General features: G+C 34.8%; 2 protein-coding genes across 3 annotated transcripts; both read left to right on the forward strand.

Moving 5' to 3' along the window:
• Positions 1-508: 508 nt before the first annotated feature.
• LOC145133500 (pathogenic type III effector avirulence factor Avr AvrRpt-cleavage: cleavage site protein) lies at positions 509-2,474 on the forward strand. Its single transcript, XM_079068436.1, has 4 exons — positions 509-836; positions 928-1,134; positions 1,234-1,404; positions 2,231-2,474. The coding sequence occupies exons 1-4, from the start codon at positions 831-833 to the stop codon at positions 2,273-2,275; spliced, it is 429 nt and encodes a 142-aa protein (XP_078924562.1). The 5' UTR covers positions 509-830; the 3' UTR covers positions 2,276-2,474.
• A 2,827-nt stretch (positions 2,475-5,301) lies between these two features.
• On the forward strand, positions 5,302-7,885 carry LOC145129186 (pre-mRNA-splicing factor CWC22-like protein (DUF3245)). 2 transcript variants are annotated; one of them, XM_079063911.1, is made up of 4 exons: positions 5,302-5,386; positions 6,272-6,348; positions 6,685-6,764; positions 7,461-7,885. In XM_079063911.1, the coding sequence occupies exons 2-4, from the start codon at positions 6,277-6,279 to the stop codon at positions 7,702-7,704; spliced, it is 396 nt and encodes a 131-aa protein (XP_078920037.1). In that variant the 5' UTR covers positions 5,302-5,386; positions 6,272-6,276; the 3' UTR covers positions 7,705-7,885. The 2 variants fall into 2 exon arrangements, with proteins under 2 accessions (XP_078920037.1, XP_078920038.1); XM_079063912.1 differs by having other exon boundaries at positions 5,314-5,386; positions 6,234-6,348.
• The last annotated feature ends 14,964 nt before the right edge of the window (positions 7,886-22,849 follow it).

A 22,849-nucleotide genomic window follows, 5' to 3' on the forward strand; every position in this document is an offset into this window, starting at 1 on the left:
TAGAGGTTTTTGACTCCGAAGACTTCTAAAAAACAAACAGCTGCGAGATGAAAAGTGCTGTGCGTGTGCTGTGCCGCGCAGCAATAAGAGGTTTGAAGATGTTTTTTTTCAAAATACAAACAGCATCGGTGATTGAAAGTAATTAGGGTCTTTGTGAAGGCCAGAGGCTGATGGCGGTGGGCATCGAAGAGGGCGATGGAGAATTTTTGGGGAAGTAGTCCAAAAGATGAAGGTAGATGAAAGCTCTAGAAGGCGGTGGAAGTAGTCGGTTATTGGATGATAGGGGCGGCAAGGGACGATACGGCAATTGACAAAAGTTTGGTGGCACAATTTCAAAACAGCCAAAGTATACTGTTGTTAAGGTCCACGAGATTATATATATATATATATATATATATATATATATATATATATATATATATATATATATATATATATATATATATATAAAGTCCACCAAACTTTAAACTTATATAAAATAGTCCATGAAACTTTAAACTTGTATAAAGAAGTTGATTGCGTCGGAGATTCTTCCATTGGACAAAAGCATATGTCTTATGTGAAAGGGAGACTTTTTTAGTCAAAAACCCAAATATCATTTCTTTTTACAAACAGCCTACATCTCTCAACTCCGTTTATGTCCCCACCGGATCTTCCTCCTATCTCTATCACTGCCACCATTACTGTACATACCAGTTACCTCACCATTAAACCCAGTGGACAGTCCGCAGTAGTCATTGCTTTTCCCGAATAAAATCAATACCCCACAACACAGGGAGCAGTCCTTCTTCAACAGATCCCCATCTCACTTCGCTTTCAAATTCTTCTCCATGAATGTAAGCTATTGTTTCCTTCATTTCTGTACGATCGAATGTTAATTTTCTACTCGAATTTAATCTTAATTAGTTGTTTCAACTAAATTTACAGCATTACTCAAGAAATCACATTCCTGCCTTCGGTAGTTGGGATTTCAACGACGATTTTCAATTCACACAATGCTTCGAATCCGCCAGACAAGCCGGTTTGATCCGTTGTAGCTACTCCGGAGATCGCGATCTCTACGTAGCCGGTGATTTATACGAGAATAACATCGTCACTCCCGCCATTATTGTCGCTCCTCGCAGGAGAGTAACTGTAATACAATTTAACCATTTTTAACATCGTTTTTTTGATATTCAAATCTCGAATCAAAACTGTGATCGATCTGAATTTGGAGTTGTTTCTGTTACGTAGAGGTACCCAAAGGAAGCGAAAAATGCGTACGACAGTGATAAGAAGGAACCACCGAGCCCTGTGAGTGTAGCAACACCGACCGGAGCATGGAGCAGGCGAGTGAAACCGAAGGCTGTGGATGAGGACTTGTACAAGATCTCGCCGGAGCTCCTCCGTCTGAAGCCCAGAAGGGTAAGTAAATTCGTTAATAAATGTTGGTGGAAGAAAATGGTCGACTATATTTCAACATCCGATTTGAGTGATTTCTACTTTTTAAAGTAATGCTCGATGATATTGCAAAGCACTAAAGCCATAATAATAAGAAATGATCATCTTTTAAGATGATACCACAAAATAACAATCGAGTTTGAAAAATATATATTTTCCAAATTCATTTTGCTTTACAAAATTTTTTATAAAATAATCCGCTACAAAAAACTTATCGTTTGCTATTTCTTTTTCAAAAAAATTTTGCAAAACATGAATCAATATGCAAAATAATCGATTTATTATTATTATTATTTTTTGGTGTTAGAATTGTCCGAAAATTAATTTTATGAACTTAAAAGAATTTCATCAACACAAATTAGGAAATATATGATTATTTGATAGTTTAAAGAAATAAAAATTTTAATATGACACATCTTATTTTAATCATTAGTAGTTAATCCCATTATAAAGCTTTCTTATAATAAAATAATACGACTGCAAACATTTTAATACAAATTTATAAACCATTTAATTCTTTATATTATAGCCAAATTTTATTAACTTGCCTATCTAACTGATTACGAATCAAAATTTAACCCATGTTTCTCATTATATGATTAAAATGTTCATATTGTATATTTATCGCATTTGGAGTCCATAATTTTATATCTTTAAAGTTGTTAGAATATGCTAGTTGAAAACAGACGTAATCCAAATCAAATGGATGTTGATAGGTCAATAAATTGGAATTGTAAGTACAAATTTGACGTGGTGTGACTAATAATGTGGGTCTTGTTTTATTTGACAGAAGAGGTGGGGATTGTTTTCTACGTGCATGTCTTGCATAATGTGAATCAAGAAATTGGAATTCAAGTTTTTATGTGGATTCGATTTGTGTTGTGTTTGGTTGGAAAATAAGAAGAATTCCATCGAATGAAACTACAAAATTTCATCAAGTAGACGAACTTATTGGTGGAATTTCATGTAATCCTTCACATCAAATTAAGAAGGCTCATATATAAGTAATGTAGATTGAATGGCTATTAGATGAACCCTTTCTTATATGTAATATTATGAACACTATAAGATGAAGAAAAGGGTTATGTATTTGTTGGGAGATTAGAAACGATATTTCTTGATGAAGTTATGTTGATTACTAGCAGTAAGAACCAAATAACAGTCTTTTTTAATCATGGGTGATTTAGATCAACCACAACCAAAAAATACATGTAAAAGACACAATCCTTTTATACTTTTTATTGAATCAAAAAAACATTGTTTTCCACAACTCACCAAAAGACATTATTTTACCCTTACATGTTGCAAACACTGGCCAACTTAGAAGATTTACTATTTTGATGTCACCTCACATGTTATAAGGAAATGATCACCATATTATAACATGGTATAACACCCACTAATGTTCACGTCATCATTTTTATTTATTTATTTATTTTTTTTTGAAATTTTTTGATTTATTTTAATTTATTTTATTTATGTTATAATATTTTAAAAAAAATTAATAAGACATGCTATTTAATTAAATCCTAAATTAAACATAACATTTAAAAACTAAAAATAACATTAAACAAAAAAAAACATTGAAAGCAAAAAATATAATACTCATAAGTTAAAAACATAAAAACGATAGCCATAGTCCAAATATTTCTTTACCATCTTCTCTTTCATCTTTCTGAGCACTTGCACTTCTCGTGGATTCATCTTGCTCGCTAGTGCGAAAAATTGTCAAATCCTTCGTCATTTGATCTTCCTCTGCTTGACGGAGAAGGAATTCCAAGCGTTAGCGTTGTACTTCGACTTTTTTTTTCTCTTGCTATTAAATTGTGTTGGTCGAACTTTTCTTTCGTTTCTGCTAACTCTTGTGCCCTTCTTTCAGCTTAATCGACATGTCGTTGCGCGCGCTTCACTTTGTCGCATCCAGTCGGTCGTCATGGTGGGATATCTCCCCGATATCATCCATAATCTCATCAGTGTAGGCGTTGAAGTCAATGTTAGTTCGCCCGTCCGAAACGTTGACCGAACCCGAATTTCTCGACCGCTTCGATTGAACGTATGACGATTTAGGAGTTTAAATCCATTTTGGATATACTCGCACAAACTCACATGCTTTCTCGAACTCGAACACATGTCCCATTTCGACGCGTTATTGTTCTTTTGCAGATTTGAACAAAGCAAATTCGTTGGTTCCGCTCTGCTGTTGCGTCTGAAGCCTGATGTAAATACCATTGCATTTTGTGCGGCGTTTATTTATTTGACTCCATTTGCTGCTTAGCATGTCCATATCACAATACGATTTTTTCTTCAACATAGCGTGAAATTTTTCGAGCACCGCATCCCAATATGCATCTTGCTTTATACCATTTCCGTGGTTTTTGTTTTTTGAAGTACTATACCATGCCGCTGCCAAAACATATTCCTCATCCGGTGCCACCATTGTGGAATTTCCTCACTTTCCGTTTCAACCGCTATAGTTATCCCTTTCCCTTTCCCTCACCTTCTACCTCCCGTTTTTGTTTCGACCGATGATTGTGTTGGAGGTGGTGGTTGGGTGGTTGTTTATTGCATCGAAGAGAAAGTTGGGAAAAGATTTGGTTGTAAATTTGGATTTTGTCCAAACAGATAAGAATGATTTAAAAAGATTGGGTAAAAAGTGTTGTATTTATAGTAAAAAAAGGAGTATTTTTTTTTATTATAATTGATCATTTGTCAACGGTTGGATTGCATGCAACGGTCAAAAAACAGTCCAAAAATGCGCGTTGTCTGGCTTCGTCGTTACCACGGGAATTGCAATAATGAGAAGGCGGGGCAGTGTGCTCCGCGTTACGACGCCGTTATGGTGTGTCCACATGGACTATAACGCCGTTTTCTCGATCCACTCCAAATGCTCTAAAATATGCACGACATGACTTAATTTATTTTGTTCAACACTATCACAATCGGCGAAGATATTCTCCATCTCCGTGACCCAATTCCAAGTCATCTCCGGGCTTAAGCTTCCATGATCCTTAATTGGGTGGCCTGTGACTAATGAATGCCTCTACACACTATCACTTCTTGATGTATTTAAAAGTTTCAACATTTCCTTTCCTAAGTTCTAGCTTTTCTCCCTACTTCCTTACACTACTGCGTGTCCTCACCATCATAGTTATGTACATAAAAGTCGGCTCAATGTACAACAAAACACGCATTGAAAAATGTTAGGGAATATAATACACTGATTAATATAAAAATAGTAATTTTGTAGAAACATAGGTCTGCTTCTACTTCCCCAAATAGCTACCAGACAATCACTCAGAATGCATATACTACCTAATATAGTAAACTAAAACTCGGTTAACTAGGAGATTCTTATAAACCCAATTTACTTAAGCTAATGCTTTGATACAAGTTGTGACATCCCATCAACTAGGCCCAATTCGAAAATATGTTTATACTTTAAACTATAATTTTATAAAAATATTGCAAAGGAAAATCCTCTGCTTTCAAACATTAGCTTAAAAACAATGTTTAGAAAATAGTAGAAAACTACAAGGGATGTCTTAAATCTTAATATGAAATAATTTTTGGAATTAATTTGCAAAAACAAAGAAATAACAATATTATTGTTTTTATGTGAATCAATGCAGTCACACACTTGAAAATCAGAACAAATAAATAAAAAATTTATAATTAATTAAATATTTCATTATTCAAGGCTTATTATTAATTGAGAATTAATAATAGTATTTCAGCTTATATTTAATACAGCTTATAATATGACAAACTAAAAAAGTTATCGGCCCAAAAATTGTGTTGGTATGGGCTTCTCAATTAGTATTTCCTGCTCATTGGCCCACATTCTACAAAACCCAGATTCATACATGGTGGGAAGAAACGGCGTCGAGTGATACCTCGCATCCAGTCCTCCAGTCTTCCAGTTCATTCCTTATTCCGGCATACAAAGGTATGCATATTATACAATTCTAAAACTTTAATCTGAGTACATGAAAGTAGCAAATCTTCGTTCTGCGCTGTTGCACTGGTAGAAACCCTTTCAATTGATAATTTAGGGTTTATGAGTTTCGGTTGTAGGAATTTATAACGATTAATCTACCGAAGTGTCATCGTGTTCGTACACTTTTTATCTGTTCAACTTAGCTTCCTGTGAATGATGCTGCCGCAGTTAATTGGAAGAAATCTGTTAGTAAAGGATTGCTATGTGCCTAAGATTCATTCATCTTATCGAAAATCATGAACTTGCGTTTTTGTTATCGGAATAATTTCACTCACACAGGAAAGTAATAAAACGATTTGAAATCAAAGCCAATCAAAACTTTATTAGTTTAGAATTTTAAATATTGTAACTTTCATGAAGTAAGAGAGTAGTTTGTAATTAGTTATGGAAGATGTGTCCAAGCAATAATGTATAATGAGAACTAAGAAAACAACTGAAACTAACTTTACAAAGAAAGTAGATATGTAGAGATCAACTAAAGTCTGAACACACTACTGCCTGTGGATTTTCACACATCTGAAATCTTAATCAAGTCATTAGTCCTCTGTATGTTAATTCATTCTTAATTTGAAAGATAATTGTGACTTCTGGATTTGTGATAGTTAAACTACTATTCGACTTATGAATCTTAGTCTTTCTTTTTGATTATTTGAAAGTTGAAATTGTTGTTTTGATTTAGATTAAAATTAGTTGGACTTTAGAATTTAAACAGTGTTGAAATTCTCATTTTGCTTTAGGGATTGTGCTAATTTTGGTCATTCCAGCAATTGACATGTACTTTTAACAATTCTTATAGTGTTTGAATTTAGACTTTTTATTGCTTATGCTGAATAGTTGCAATGAGCACAGAGGAGTTGTCCAAGAAAAATTCCCGCCCTGAGTTAGTGAAGTTGAATTCAGCTTTTAAACTGGTATGCACTTAATTTTCCCATTGTATATACTAATCAAATATTCTGTCATGATTTGTATACGCATGCTCTAAATGATTTAAGCTCTTTGCTCTATAATTACTCATGAAAAAGTCCACTTATTAAAATGAATATATGGTTTATAGAAGTGAAAATTACTTTGTATTTGGACTACATTGCTATAATAAGGTTGAGCTTTCAAAGTACAATTTTATAACAGGAAGAACTAAAACTGAAAATTTATACTAAAAAAACAAATACAAGTACATTGCCATTTTTTGCATTTAACTAATCTTTTTATGTTAATATATATTTTTTTTTTTTTTTTTTTTTGTGTAGGCCGAAAAATGGGTTAGTAACATGACTAGAACTACAGACAAAAAATCAACTCGAGTTGTCTTAGAGGCTCGACCTCCCGGGTTAGTATTGAGTTGAAATTTTTTATTTCCTCTAAAGCCTTTTCATGTCTTTTCTTAAAAGTATATATGTTTAAATATGTGAATTTAAAAAAAAAAAATAGTTGATCGGTGTTTCTATTTCAACCCAATATTGTAAACCATAGTACATAGTACAGTTGGTTGGTCTACAGTTTCATTGTGTGCCTGATTTACATCTCACATGACTACATGAGGCGCAGGGTTGCTTGAAAAATAAGCGTCTTTTAAAAAAAAAAAATCTATTTAGATAATCATAAAAGTGAACAAAATGGGGGATGATTTTTAACAAAATTTCCATTTTTTTGACTTTTTACTAACATGACCACATACAATGGGACCACCGTGAAATCATTTTTCTCTGTGAAACTACTCTTTGAATGGTTGATTCCCAAAGGCCAAAACAAAAAAAAAAAACACTTAATGTACTTTTTAAAAGATTTTTATTTTAAAATTTTTTATTGTGAACTACAAAGATTTTTCATCTTTGATGTTTTATTGTTTGTTGTGGGGACCATTCAAAAATCAAAAATGTGATTTTGCAGCAAAAAGTAATCTGTGTAAATATAAAAAATAATTTCAATTTTGTTAGTCACCTTCCCCCATTCTGGTCATTTTTGTTTATTTTGATTAGTAATATTAGTTAATTAATTAATTAATTAATTATTCTTTTTTATATAGGCTTGGAATTGGTGCTGTGGTTCCCCGCCAACAGAAAGTTGGATTGTCAAATGATCCTGTTGAAAGAAAATTACATTCACAATTAGACGCACAAAAGCGGAAATTTGCAAAAATGGCTGAGGAATCTCAACCTGCAAATAAAGATGATGAGAGTAGTGATGAAGATGATGAACCTCAAAGCAGAACTCAAGCATTTGTTAAAAAGAAAATGACGATTTTGCCCTCGTCAAGTCAAAAAAACTAGTAAATGTAATCTTTTTTTGTATTACCTCTCTTTTAATATATCAAATTGAATGCATATTTTGGAGTCAAAACTGCTTCCAAAGTAGCAACAAGCACAGATGCCTCTTCCCCACATCCAATATTCTAATATGGTCCCATTTGCAAAGTTTGTATTTATATATTTATTTATTTTTCCTCTTTCACTGGATTTTTTTGATCAGTTTGTCTTTATATAAGTGATGGATTTGATGGTTGGTGACCATTCATCTCTCTCAATAATCGATTTGAATTTTAATTCAAGAGTTATTTTATTATTATTATTATTATTTTTTTTTATATTAATAAAATTTGTTTTTGTGATGTTAAATTATTTTATAAAATGTTAATGTTGCTTTGAAAGAAAATAGTAGAAATGGTATTAGGCAATGAATACTATTTTGTTTGGGAGGAGAATGTACAATGCATGACTAAAGCTGGAATCAAAGCGATAAGGTGCAGTCAGAGTCGTTCAAAGAAAAAAGTGTAGTCAGGGTGTTGTGTGTGACTAAAGTGAAACTTGAAAAGATTTGTGTGGTCAGGTTTCTTGATCCAAGAAGATTCCTTTGTAGTCACCAATTATCAACTAAGGCTGGAATATATATTTATTCTTTAAAAAAGCTGGATGCTACTCTAAAGTATATTTCGGGTGTCAAACATTTCAAAAGAGTACTAATTTGTACACAATATTTTTTTTTTAATATACAACAATTTGTGCATTAAAGTATTGTATATTACAATTCTATAAAACATAAATTGTTGTGCATTAGGAAAAATCTAGCTTTCGTTCTGATCCTTAATTGATAGAACTATTACTATTCATTGAGATTAGTGAAAGATATAACTTTCATTACTAGACTGTTATAAGGATTATAAACTAATAGTATTATAAGTTAATACTCGTTAGGCGCGTTGCCCAGTGGGATCGCCAAAAAACTGTTAATGTTCTGAGAAACTATCAATATGAGTTATCTTACTATACTATGTATTACAATATATGTTAATGTATGTTAGGATAGAAAACAAGAGTAAATGTACTTGAAACTGGTAGAGTAGAAAGTATAAATGTGTCTGTACTAGTAGAATCTAAAGTGCAGTCTATGTATGTATAATGGTTGAGATATCTGAATAGTCTATTGCGATTTAGTTAGGGAATGATGACGGAACGACAAACAGGTCAGGAGCCTATAGGCCCGCGTGTTGACGAAATGACATGTAGGCCGTAAGTACACATGGACGCGTGTTGACAAAATGACATGTAGGCTGTAAGTACACATAGACTCGTATTGACGAAATGGCATGTATGCCTTAAGAACATGAAGATCTGTGTTAAAGACGAAATGGTTGGGCCGTAACTCTAAAATACACATATTATTGGCAGATCGTGAGCCATTGTTTGTATGCATGTATATGTATTGCGGTTTATGGTATTTTGGGGAACTCACTAAGTTTCATGCTTACCTAGTTGTTCATAAATATTTTTCAGTTGCTTCATTGATTTGTGAGAAAGGCAAGGTTCGACTGTACACACACACATTCGCATCATGTTTCCGCTTAAATACAATTATACTCTGATATATTTAAATAAATAAAAATGAAAATTTGGGTTGAAAATTGGGACGTTATAAGTTTGTATGAAAACCTTGGTTTGAGAGAATTGGATAAACATTCGTGTGATTCCAAACTCAAATCGAGGATCTGAATATCTTAACAAATCTTTTTTAAAAAATAGAACCTTATCCAAAAGGAAAGAATGCGATGCATATATAGTCAGTCGGAGCTCAGAAAGGAAAATGATTCCCAAAATATCCATATTGTGATGATTGTTGATATGTGAAATGTTAGAAATGCATGCTAGTATGTAGGTTAGGGATCTTTTCAGAATTACAAGATAAAATTGCCTGATACTTAAGATGGTTTATAGCATAGGGATTTGCTTGTTAGTTGCAACTTAGAACATATATGAATATTAATTAGTTATTCAACAAGTACGTTAGGTTGCATGCTCCAAAAATTTTAATAGTTTTAGATTGTCTGATTTGGCGCTATTGTGTAGTGCTCTTTTGAGTCTAATCATCGTAGTGTCGAATCTTTCAGTTGACAGACTGTTTAATTTTAGGGAATGTAATTGTATTCGTCCAATAATTAGTTAATATTGGTAGAAGTTCTTCCTTAGCTAATAGTAGAGAAAAGTGGAAATGAATCCTAGCAAGGTAGTCGAGGAAGTTTAATATATGCTTAATATGGAAAAAGAAATAATTAAGTCCTTGTAACACTATGTGTATGTGTGTGTGTGTGTGAAGACCTATCGATAGCAGAGTGTAGTGACTTGGAAACCTTGGAGCAATTCTTTGATCTAGTATGGATAGGTGTGGAAGGTAGTATGGGCCCGTACTACCGGAAGCACAGACTCCATACAGGAATCAAGAAAAGCCATAAAGTTACTAAGGATATGGAGAGGATTTGAATATCATTTTAGAGTTAGCTCGATCCGTATTAATCTATTTACGCCTTCAACATGGTAATGATCACAAGAGCAAGCGGGTCGGGTTCTGGATCTGAAAGGCCAAGACCAAGCGAGACTGATATACGAGATTGGATAGAGACGGAAGTATCAGCGGCTGTAAGAAAGATGATTCCAGAAATGTTCGGAACTATTAAGAACAAATTGATAGCCCTGTTCGATGAACGGTACGCTGCCTTTGCTAGTACTGTTGCCGTTGCAGCCACTGCTGTTGTTTCTGCTGCAACCCCATCTGGAGACAAGGAAATGCCCTACTGAGAGTTCAATAACACCAAACCTCCAATTTGATAGTGTTAGGGATCCAATTGTTTCCATGAGGTGGATCTCTGTGACATCCCCAAATTCACGGTCATTTTAAAAATTTTATTTATGCTTATTTGAAAATCAGAGTATTCATTTTAAAGAATAATATTGTGGAATTTGTTCTCAGAAAACATGATAATAATATTATCAAAGCATTTTCGAAGAAATGTATTTTGTTTATATTAAAACTTTGGGATGTCATCGTCAATACAGAAACATAAGCATAAACAGACATTACATTCATTTACACTAATGATCTACATCTCCCTTAATCTCTCAGTGTAATGCGTCTTCGTATCCATACTTGTGATACAAATAAACTGAGTGGGTCAGGTTGGGAAACCTGATGAGTACATAAGGTTTTCAATCCACAATAATATAATTATTATGTTTAATCATCAAACAATTAACCCAACTTCCCATCCCCATTATCTTCTTTTTTCTTAAGGATCTACCCTAATAATTATTTATTCATCATTCATTCATTCCTAAGGATTGTCCTGAGGAATAGGCACAAAGTCCATCGATGTCAGGGTTCATCCAACATGCACTAAGTCCATAGCGGCCAATGTTATCTGTTAGGCACTAAGTCCATAGCTTCCAATATCCATTTATAGGGCACTAAATCCATAGCTGCTAACGTTCATTTGTAAGACACTAAGTCCATAGCTGCCAATGTTCATTTGTAAGGAACTAAGTCCATAGCTGCCGGGGTTTATCTATTTGGCACTAAGTCCATAGCTGCCAATGTTCATCTATATCATATTTCATCTCTCATCATTCATCTACCCATCTCTACCTAATTATTTTTATTGGCATAAAATACATATACAGTTTAAATCAAATAAAACATGTATATTTTGTTCATCCAGCATAGATATCAAGAACACAGATAATATGCACACACAACATGCAATTTATATTAAATACTTCATATCTATGTGTAAGATGAAAGTAACTATGCACTCACTTGTTAAAGTGATGACTCGAAATTTGGACAGCGCTTCGCTTCTAACAATCGGCTTTTCCTTCGACGAAACCTAGTATCATTACCGCTAGATTTTACTCTAATATTTATTGCGACTATTTACGAGCGATATTGTTTTATAAGTGTTAAACAATAATTTTCAACCACTATGCACAGACAGGGGCCAGACATGAAACACCGGCGAGCAGGACCATTTTGGCATTATAACACTTCTGAAATCCAACAACCCTATGCGGCCCTTCAAACTTGATTCCCCGTACCGCGAGTGGTTAAAAGATATTATAATAACACTTTGTATATTATATTTTATAATATATATTGTTTATAAGTTCATAATAACGATATTGAACTTAAACATAAGCTATACTTAAAGTAGGGTAAGCATAACTCGCTTACTAGGAGGGTTGGCTAGGAACCGGGCTCTGCGGGGGGCAGAACTTCCGAGCAGAAAGCTCTTCTTCTCGGAGCCTTCTGGCGCTCCGAGACTCACCTCTTAGCACTTGGAAAGTACTAAGGCTTGGGAGGGGTTTAGAGAGATGTTTGAGAGAGAAAGAATGGGAGAGGTGTGAAGGAAATGGAAGATTTGCGCCTCTATTTATAGGCTGGGAAATGGCCCAACTCGGTGAGTTCTGAGCCTCCAACTTGTCGAGTTGAGTGCCAAGTGTCACCATCTGGTGGCAAGGCGTGGGGAGGAAGCAATGGTCAGGATTGTGCCACGTGTCACTCGCAGATTACTCCAAAAACTAATTATCTTCTAAAATCCGTAACTTTTGCATACGAGCTCCGTTTTTGACGTTCTTTATATCCACGTGTAGGCGTCGACGTACTCTACAACTTTCATTTAGACTCTGTCGGGTAATTTTGAATTTATTTTTAAAGTTATATTTTAACAGGCCCAGACAAGTAAAGTCCGTTAAAAATTTATAACTTTATCATCCGACATCCGTTTTGTTTGTCTTTATATCGTTGAGCTCCTATTAACGAGATCTTCAATTCTACTTTAGATTGTGTTGGCTAAAAATCGGTCGGTCTAAAATTCGGATTCCGGGCTGTGCACTGCTATGCTAAATCTTAGAAAAATCATAACTTCCTCATACGAAGTCAGATTTTGACGTTCTTTTCATGCACGCTCTCGGTTTAACGTATACTACGAATTTCGTTAAGATCGCTAAGACTAGAAAGTATTTTATCGCAAACTCACTTTTTACGATTCCCGGTGTCATGTCGGTTTTGCCGTAAACCTTCGACAAGCTATAACTTCTTTGTTATAACTCGGATTTCAGCGTTCTTTATTTGTACGAAACCCTTGTGACATATACTATAACTTAGTTAATATTATTTATTATCAATAATCTTCCATCAAAAAGTCATTTTTAATGCTTATTGTCTCTAAATTGACTAGCCCGAATCTGCGTGCGTTACAATCTCATATGTGGAAGGATGCTTTTACACTTGTGCTTGTCCCGAGAACATGAAGTTCATATATGCGCAGTACGTCTAGGAGAAAAGGATTGGTGGAACCTTGTCACCAAGAACTATTCACCTACTGAGATGAGTACATTGACTTGGGAACAATTTGTTGAGAAGTTCAAAGAAGAGTATGTTCCACTGGTAGAGAGGGAGCGACTCGCTTAAGAATATCTATCGCTCAAACAGACAACTGAATCGGTGATTGAGATCACCAAGATGTTCACTGAGAGAGCCTTGTTTTTCCCAGAGTATGCCTCATCGGAGCAAGTGCAGATGTCTCGAAACTTGAGTATGCTCAAGACTGACATCAGGGAGTTCATATCAAACAATCGATACAAGACCTTAGCAGAAATGCAAGAGCATGCCAGGAGAATAGAAGTTGAGTTGGAGACTCAACGAAAGGAAAAGAGGCAAACTCCAGCTCCATCTCAACCAAAAAGTAAGAGATTCAAGAACGAAGAATCAAGGTCTGGATGACAGAGAGGTCCTCGGTGTAACTAGTATGGGAAGTCCCACGAAGGAGTTTGTCGTGCTATAATATGCTACATGTGCGGAAAGGAGGGACATTACAGCAGAGACTGTAAGCAGGGAGCACAGGGAATGCACATCTATTTCCAGTGTAACAAGATGGGCCATATCAAGGCCTAATGTCCTCTTCTGAACCTAACAGACACAATAAAAGCTCTAGAATGAATGTGATTACATCAAAGAGATTATAGTGTTTTTAGACTTTAGCTAAAACCCTATGTAATAAATATATGAAGAAGAAGTTATAACAAAAATGCAATGTTAATTTTATGTTGTTGCTAGTATTAAGTTAGGTACATTTCAAGAAAACATTATGCTTGTCACGATCTTATCCTGTTTTGGTCGTGCTATGTGAAGATAACTTGCATTGGGCACAAGTAGTAGTACTACAATGGGAACATCGAAGGTCATTGGATATTAAAAACATGAGTTTCTTCAAAGTCAAAAGAAGCTACATATTTCATAGACAAAGCCATCTTGGGCTTTGATTAGTGACAAGAAGCGACAAATAATGGGTCGAATCCAAGTGGGGGAGAACCGACCCATAAGACGAAAGTGCGAAGAGAAGTTCGAATTTTGGTCTCTACGTCGAGGAATAGAGGGTGCAACACAAGTAGATAGAAGTTGTTCGTTTAGGTTTAGTTATTCAGGGTAAAAGAAGAAGGAATTCTTCTGCTAAGATTACCCATATGCTATGAGTTTCTTAATTCGAAAGGAAAGGCTGGTATTTCCTTCCAAACGTCTAATAGGATTTAGTGATTGACCAAATTCTCGGGTGCGGCTCGGATAGCCAAGAGAGCCCGAGATGTGAAGATACCTCATAGGTTTAAAGGATGTAGAGATTCGTTATGATCAAGGAAGGATGATGACATGAGCGATCAAGCATCAGAACCCCAGTAGTTGGCTAATATTACGACATGTCATGAGCAGGTATAGAAACAAATTACTTGATAAATAGTCATACGTTGATACAGGTAAAGTAGTTAAGGCCCTGAGAGAAGGCTATTAGTATCCTAGTATTCATTATAATCTAGTAAGTTGAAAAAGGAGCAAGCCTTATAATGAGTCTATCACCAGTATTAGAGTATTGGTTCTAGAGTTCCAAGCCAGTAAATCCATTATAGTAGTCTTGGTTAAGTTTTATGATGATGGAACACCTTAACTTGGTAGAAAAACCATTTGCAATCTAGATTCGTGTGTGTTTTAAGGGATACACCAAAATTATTTTAGAGGTACATTCTAGAAAGTAGATTCTATTAGGATGTCGTAGATAAATTCCCCTAATTAATCGCTTTATAACGAGTCGACAATGTTCCTAGTCGAAAGAACAAATCGAAATTTCATGTCTGAAGGTGATCATTCTTCATAAAATATAAATTATGGGAGTCCAGACCTACGGGTTCCCGGTTTTGGAAGACTTTACGAGGAGTTCGAGAGTACGTCTAAGGTAGAAAACGAAGTTCTACGAGAAATATCGATGCGAAAACGTCGGCTAGATCATAAGTTGATCTCGATAACTCGGATAAGATAATGTCTAGGTGTGCTAGGAGTAGGATTTTGGGGACAAAATCTCTGTAAGTGGGGGAGAGTTGTAACACCTCGTTTTCACATTCTAATAGGATTCAATACAAACCGTTGTTTATAAAAATTCGAAGTATATATATATATATATATATATATATATATATATATATATATATATATATATATATATATATATTACTTTTAGCCAAAGTACTCGTCATAAACCTATAGGAAACATAAATACAATTTCTGTAGATATATAAAACGATCGAATCTGACTTCGTATGGAGAAGTTATTATTGTTTGAAGTTTTGCGTTCAACCCTATACAAAAAAGCACGTCGTGAATTACAAATCAGAGATATATTACTTATTATCCTAAGTAATCTAAACGAAATTCATAATAGTAGTATAACCAAGAGCATGCATGTAGAGAACGTCCAAATTTGACTTCATATGAGGAAGTTATGATTTTTCGAAGTTTCATCGTAGCAGTGTGTGACACAGAAACTGAATTTTAAATCGGTCGCTTGTTGGAAAAAACAATCTAAACGAGAGTTGAATATCTCGTGGTTAGGAATCCATCAATATAAAGACATTCAAGAATGAATATCGCATTAGAGAGTTATGATTTTTATACAGACTTTAACAATCTAAGCCTGTAAAAATATAAATTTAAAAATAAAATGAGAATTAGCCAACTGAGTCTAAATGAAAGTTGCAGATCTCGTCGATAGATACTCGTGGATAAAAAGAACTTCGAAAACGGAGCTCGTATGAAGAAGATATGAATTTTTGAAAAATTAAAAAATTCGTGTGTGCGTCTGCGTTCCCCGACAAGAGTTGTGGCGTGCTTCTGACAATCCACACAGAATTTGCCACGTGTCACCATCTAACAGGAGCCATGCCTACACCCCCGACAAAAGTCACGTCGCTCTCAAGTCTTGCGCACGACATGCCCTCAAATATCCCTTATAAATATGCTTTGTTCTCAGCTCATTTCTCACACCCTTCAACCCCAGAAACCTCTGGAACTTTTTCGTACCCCTACTCCCTTTTCTTCCTAGTCATCGACTACTTTAGCGAGGCCATGGAGTGTCTGCGAGATAGAGCTTTCGATTCGGAGTTATGTCAGTGCGATTTTCGAACTTTTGTCAGGAACATCTTTGTAAGTTAAGCTACACTTGTAATGCTTTCAGTGTAACTTATATTTATATTCATAGTCGTTCTTATGAATTTATAAATAAGATTTTTCAGTAATTCCAGTTATAATACTGATTCATCTAATTATAAGAGAGGTATCTAGAATGGTCATGTTGGCCTGGTTGTTGGATTTCAGAAAAGCTTTACGCAGAAATGGTCCTGCCTCCCAACTGTCATGCCTGCCTGATCCTTATTTGATAGAACTCTTGGTATTCATTAGGATTAGTGAAAGATCCAGATTTCGTTAATTACCAGAATGTCATATGGATCAATAAGTAATAATATTATAGGTTAATACTCGTTAGGCGCGTTGTCCACCAGTGGGATCGCCCAAAAGCTGTTCATCCTTTGAGAAACTATCCAGGTGAGTTTTCTCACTATACCATGTATTACGATATATATCCATGTATGTTAGGAAAGAGAACTAGTAGAGTAGAGCTGATAGTATAAGCGTAAATGTACCTGAAACTGGTAGAGTAGAAAGTATAAATGTACATGTACTAGTAGAATCTAAAGTGCAGTCTCTTTGTGCGTAATGGATGTGATATTTGAATAGTCTATTGACATTTAGTTAGGGGATGATGGCAGAATGAAAAAGAGGTCGGGAGCCTATAGGACCGTATGTTGACGAAATGGCATGTAGGTCGTAAGTACACATAGACCCGTGTTGAAAAAATGACATGTAGGCCGTAAGTACACATAGACCCATGTTGAAGAAATGACATGTAGCCTGTAAGTACACAAAGATCCATGTTGAAGATGAAATGGCTGGAACGTAAGTAAAAAATACACATATGATTGGCAGATTGTGAGCCATTGTTTGTATGCATTTATATGTATTGTGGTATATGGTATTTTGGGGGAACTCACTAAGCTTCGTTGCTACCCAGTTGTTCATAAATTTTATTCAGGTGCTTCATTGATTTGTGAGAAGAGCAAGGTTCGACTGTACACATGCACATTCACAACATGTTTCCACTTAAATACAATTATACTATGATATATTTAAATAAAAAAAATTTTGGGTTGAAAGTCGGGACGTTACATATATAGACACACACATGAGTCTCATAGATAATTTCTTAAATTTTATATGTAAATTTTTTTAACTTGATGTACATATTGTGAACATGCCCAACTTGATAGGGTGCGCAAGCTGGGCGACCTCCCTGGACCTTACGAGAATTGGGGCCCCAAATTAATTTTGTTGTGCATTTAGTATATGTTGTGTAAGCATGTTTTCTGAGTGTGTGTTTGGATCAAAAAGTTATTTATTTTATGGAAATAAAAAAGTATGGTGTTGGGCAGGAAGTGATTGATGTGACACATCTAAGGACTGGACACGACACATGAGTGACCTATGGATGCACCACGTCCTTATGAAAAGAGTAGGGTGTGGCCATAATGTCTCAAAACCCTAGGTATTGGGTTTTGGATCCTATTTAATGGCTCTAACTTCTAGGTTTTCCTCATTTATCCAACCTCCATCCACCAAATTCATGATACTCGAACCTCTATCCCCTCCCATCCCCTTTTGGTGTTCTTGGTTCATTTTGGTGTATCTTAAAGAAGAAGCAAGAAGATTTGGTGCATCAAAACCTAGATATAGAGTATAAGCTTCTAGTTCACATTCTTGTGCTCTAGAAGTATTCAAGTTCTCAACTCTATGGATTGTGGTTGCTAGATCTAGTTTGATAGTCGTATGTGATTTATTTTGTCGTGATTTTATGGAGTTTGGAAAAATCTAAATCCAAAGGATTTCTTGGTTGATCTTCCGACCCTATTGTGGTGGATTGAATGTATGTTTAACTTCTCTTTTGATCCATGCATCAAGTTTATACATTTTTTTGGCCTCTTTGTGGATCTAGGATTAGTGTTGGCCTTGTTAGTACATGAGTTGGTTTGGGTCGGTTTTGCACCCAAACCGAAAATGGCCAGTTTTTGTTTTTTAGAACCTATAGGTTCGGTTTCTTGGGTTCTGGAGTCGATTTTGGCGGTTTTCTGGTTTCTTGGGTTCAACCCATATTCTTAATAAAGATTAAAAGTGAAGGATGTCAGCAAGGCCCTATGTCCGATATTCTTAAATGCCAAAATATAATCTATCTCTAACCAACCGACCTATAAGAAGAAGAAGATCATAGTAGTATGTTTATTCAACCAACTATTCAACCACTCCAATGGTCCATTCTTCCTTCATTCCACTACACAAAAACATTAAAATCTTTACATTATCAATAACAGAAGGCAAGACAAGATGGCATACAGTAACAATATCAAATAAAACTTATTCAACATAAAACATGCATCCATACCTGCATATTTAGACACATAACATAACATAACATAACCACCAAATTGTTGGGTTTTATACAAACAATCCTATGTGTGCATGCAACCCTAGTTTGGATCTATGTTTTCTCTATTAGACATACAACAAAAAAACACAAATAGAAAACCCAATATGCATCTAATAATTCTAAAATATACTAATGAAGGATTAGATCACATACCTTTGTTGCTATATAGTAATAACAACCGAAACTTAAAGATACTTGCTTTTGAGAATAAGTACCACAAGCGTAGTACCCCTAATGGCTCACAAACACACTAGGGCAAGAGGATGAATATGAGAGAGAGGCGGGAGGAGTAACTTTATCAGAAATTCGGCTCTTCTAGGGTTTCAAGAGGGGTGCCCGAATTCATGAGGCAAAGGGCCCTATTTATAGTTGAGGCTAGCTAGGGTTTTAAGGTGGAAACCCTAATTCCTTAGCTTACGGCCTAAGCAAGTGCATGGAACCCTTCCTTAGGCCTTGGACAAAAATACCTAGAACCTTCTAGGGATTTCGGCCCTCCCTAAAAATGGTGATCCAATGGCCCAAAACCTCAACAATCAAATAATTACAAAACAACCCCTGCACTTTTAATCAGTTCCTTTAATCCCAAAATTAATTCCTAATTAATTTCTGATTAAATACTAATTAATAATATGATTCCTAATTAATATATTATTCTTATAATGTATTAATAAATCATATTTATTCCCCAATTTATCATTCTATATAATAAATTCAGCCTCTCTCTCTCCAATAATCATCATGTCTAGTTGCCAGTGTGAAGGCAACACAAAAGGAACATGCTACTATCAAATCAAGTATATACCAATTATAGTTATGGGCTTAGACACCTAGTCCAATAGTCCCCCACTTGGATAAGTCTAATAATTATAATTGAAAGTATGACTTCAGAATCTGATTAGCAATCGTAGCTCTCAAAAGCCCCTGTCGAACTCTGACCTAATCAGTGACGCGTCCTTAAGATAAGGGATCAAATATTCCTCCATTATATAAGATATCGTATGGACATGAGACATGGATTATAATTAATCTCTGTCCAATAGTTGTTTCCCAATTTTCGATTTATGACGACCGACTAATTGAACAAATCAAATCAGTCCACGCTTGGCCAAGCGCTTTAGATGTCATCACTAAACCATCGAGGGGCCTACAAAGGGTAAAATGAATGGATAAACTTCGACTCATATGCTTGTACTATTTACTCATAAAATCACACACAACAATACATTTTATAACATCAAGTTACTGATGCGTTTACGTATTATCAATGCATAACTGACTCGTAAACAACAACTCATATGTCTCCGTTTCAAGAATATAAGATATTATCGTATCAAAATTACTTGTGATAAAATCCATGAAGTAATTCTTGAGCGTGAGTTTATCCAATACTCAAATTCCTATTTCAGGAGTACTCATGAACACTGCATCAAACATTTGCTATGCCTAAGCACTTAGGCAATCTACAGTCGGATTCATGACAGTCTTAATTTGCTACTTACTTCCAAAAGTACGATCGACTGTGGAAATTCGAATAATTCAATTATTCGGGAAGTAAAACATGCAAAGTGAAACACAAGAATAATCTAATTAATTATGGTCTCAAAACTTTTGAATATAAATAACATGCCTTTATTTAATCACCATATTAATTAGACTTTTATTTATTGTATAATGTTTCGATTAATCAAATGAACACTTGAATTAAACATTAGTCATGCCATGTACTAAAACACACATACTATGTTTCTCTATGGTCCTTCCTTTGTGAAATAGGTCAATTGGACACATTTCCAATGATACTCATTTCACAATTCTAAATCCTTATTACAAGTGTAAGAATACCAAATTTTTGCCACTTCTAGAATGTGTTAGAGTCTAACCTTTCATGCAATAATCCTTTTGTAATTTTGAGGCTCCAAAGTCATAGACTTTGACCAACGATATTACAAAGCATTCCACTAGAGATTTGTTACAAAATAATTCCATGGAAACGAAGTCTCTCATTCAAAGCACATTCCTTGAACATCCTTCTTGTGTAAAAGTTTCTAACATAGATTCTTAAATATCCAACTCCCATAATGAAAACATTTCCATATTACGTATGACATCCATTCTTAACAGAATCCTGTCTATTAAGAATCATATCAATATGGTCTGTTTATTAATATACTTCCAATTGTCCATAAGCAACTAATCTTCAGCGAACCTCAGATTGTCCTTGACAATTGTTTAATAATGTTAGTCATATCAGGTTCTAGTCCTTTTCCCCTCTTAATGCGCTAGGCATTTGTAAAAATCAGAACAAGTGAATATTATAACATATGTAATCGATCCTATACCCGAAGCATATGGGATTCGATTCATAATGTCTTACATAAAGACATGATACTTGACCAGTCTCTTGCTATAACATTTCCATATATAGAATTTCCTATGTTTAATCAATTCAACACGATATTCATATATGTCCATGACTAACTTCCATTGAAACTTCAATCTAAACTTTTAGATTTGAAATGAAGTATCAGTGCCCTCTCCCATAAGCCTTACTATAGCGAAACAACTTCTAAACTTTTCACTTTGCAAATTTGTATCCTTTGTTTCCTATAAATAGTATTGCTAACTTGTAACACTTAATATAACAATTATGCTCCCACTAGCATAACAATTATATTCTTACTAGCAAAACATTTATGCTCCCACTAGCTTTGACATGTACCCAGAAATCAGCTGGACTTTTAAAAATCAATACTTATTGACTTTCTTACCAAAGTTCAGATTTATGATACGTGGTGCTTCGATAAGTCTTTATCTAGACTTCCCAAGCTCATACACCTTTCATTATATAACTCATGTGTGTGTCTAAACCCTTTCAGAACTTATAGCAATAAGTCCCGAATGTTCAGTCTACTTGTCATTTTCCACAATTCGAACTATGAAGAGAGATGCCGTAATCATACTTGAATTTAAGAATGCGATTATCACAACTGCTAAGTCTAATGATGTTAATCAATCCTTTAAAATCTACTAGTGAAAGCATTTCCTCACAATCATTTTCATGAAGTAGAGAGAAACCTCTTTCCACTTAGATTTTATGGTGTATGTATTCCTATCCATGTGAATTTGTCATTTCCAACCACTTATCATAAGACAAGGTTTATGACAAATTTAAACTCATATGGACTGAACTTGCTTAATCTTAATTGTCTTGCCATCCGGTAGCACAAGGGTCTACCAGGGCTTCCAAGTTATTGTGTGGTTCACCCATAAAGATCAATGTACTTTCACCTATCAAGGTGCTTTGCCTTATGCAATCAAATGAGAACTCATAGAACTCACATGCATACTCAACTTAACTGGAATGGGCTCAGAAACAAGAGTATGTCAACACGATAGGTTATCAACCTTAGGTCGTGTACTAGTGATGACTAAAAGGTTTATTCTTGATTGTCTTCCTGAAACTTTTCAAGACCAACCAGACTCCCACTGGCCTCTTGAAATATAAGATTATCTGTCAGGGAAAATTGCTCGAAAAACAAATATTCAAGAGTTACGGGTGGGTTCTTATCAAGAAAACACTTCATATAATTGGTCTTAGTTGGTTTTTTGTTTTAAACAAAACATCAAAACTACCAATTTCAAATGTGCCAGAGTAAGAAAACATTTCTACTCCACATTTCATGAGGTGTTATAAACCTACTTAGAACATGTCACTTAAGGTAGAACTTGGAGTAACTAGATCATAACTCTAAAACTCGATACCGGAATGAAGTACAACTCATCCTTTTGATTTAACCATTTCAACAATTCCCGATTCCTCTTCTTAGTCATATAAATGCACTAAGGTGTCCTTAGAGGATCAATTGTGACATGGTTCCATAATCATTAGGATGATCATAAAACATGATACTAAAGTACTCTCCTTTCCTTTCAGATTGGAGAAACTTTTATCTTTCTGCCCAACAGATTCTTCTTATTCGTTCTGTTATACCTTGAATCTTTTCAAGGTATTAGAATTAAACTTAATCTTGTAAGCATAACCATATTTACTGAACCAATAGTAAATCATGACGAATAGACTTATCGTCCTTTGTGGTGGATCTGACCAGTGCACTTCAATGTGTACTAGATCCATTAGTCTTTCTCTTGACTCACATATACATGTGAACAAGGAATTAGTCTTAATTTCCCAAAGATCAAAACTCTCATACATCACATAATTTAAATCGCATGAT

Source organism: Lactuca virosa, chromosome 8 (genome assembly GCF_052849685.1).
Source record: "Lactuca virosa cultivar CGN04683 chromosome 8, Lactuca_virosa_CGN04683_v6, whole genome shotgun sequence".
Lineage (NCBI taxonomy): Eukaryota > Viridiplantae > Streptophyta > Magnoliopsida > Asterales > Asteraceae > Lactuca > Lactuca virosa.

Coding starts and splice junctions, on each gene's coding strand:
- LOC145129186 (XM_079063911.1), top strand. CDS start 6,277: ATGAGCACAGAGGAGTTGTCCAAGAAAAATTCCCGCCCTGAGTTAGTG. Junction 6,349..6,684: donor TGAATTCAGCTTTTAAACTG/GTATGCACTTAA, acceptor TTTTTTGTGTAG/GCCGAAAAATGGGTTAGTAA. Junction 6,765..7,460: donor TTAGAGGCTCGACCTCCCGG/GTTAGTATTGAG, acceptor TTTTTTATATAG/GCTTGGAATTGGTGCTGTGG.
- LOC145133500 (XM_079068436.1), top strand. Junction 1,135..1,233: donor CTCCTCGCAGGAGAGTAACT/GTAATACAATTT, acceptor TCTGTTACGTAG/AGGTACCCAAAGGAAGCGAA. Junction 1,405..2,230: donor TCCGTCTGAAGCCCAGAAGG/GTAAGTAAATTC, acceptor TTTATTTGACAG/AAGAGGTGGGGATTGTTTTC.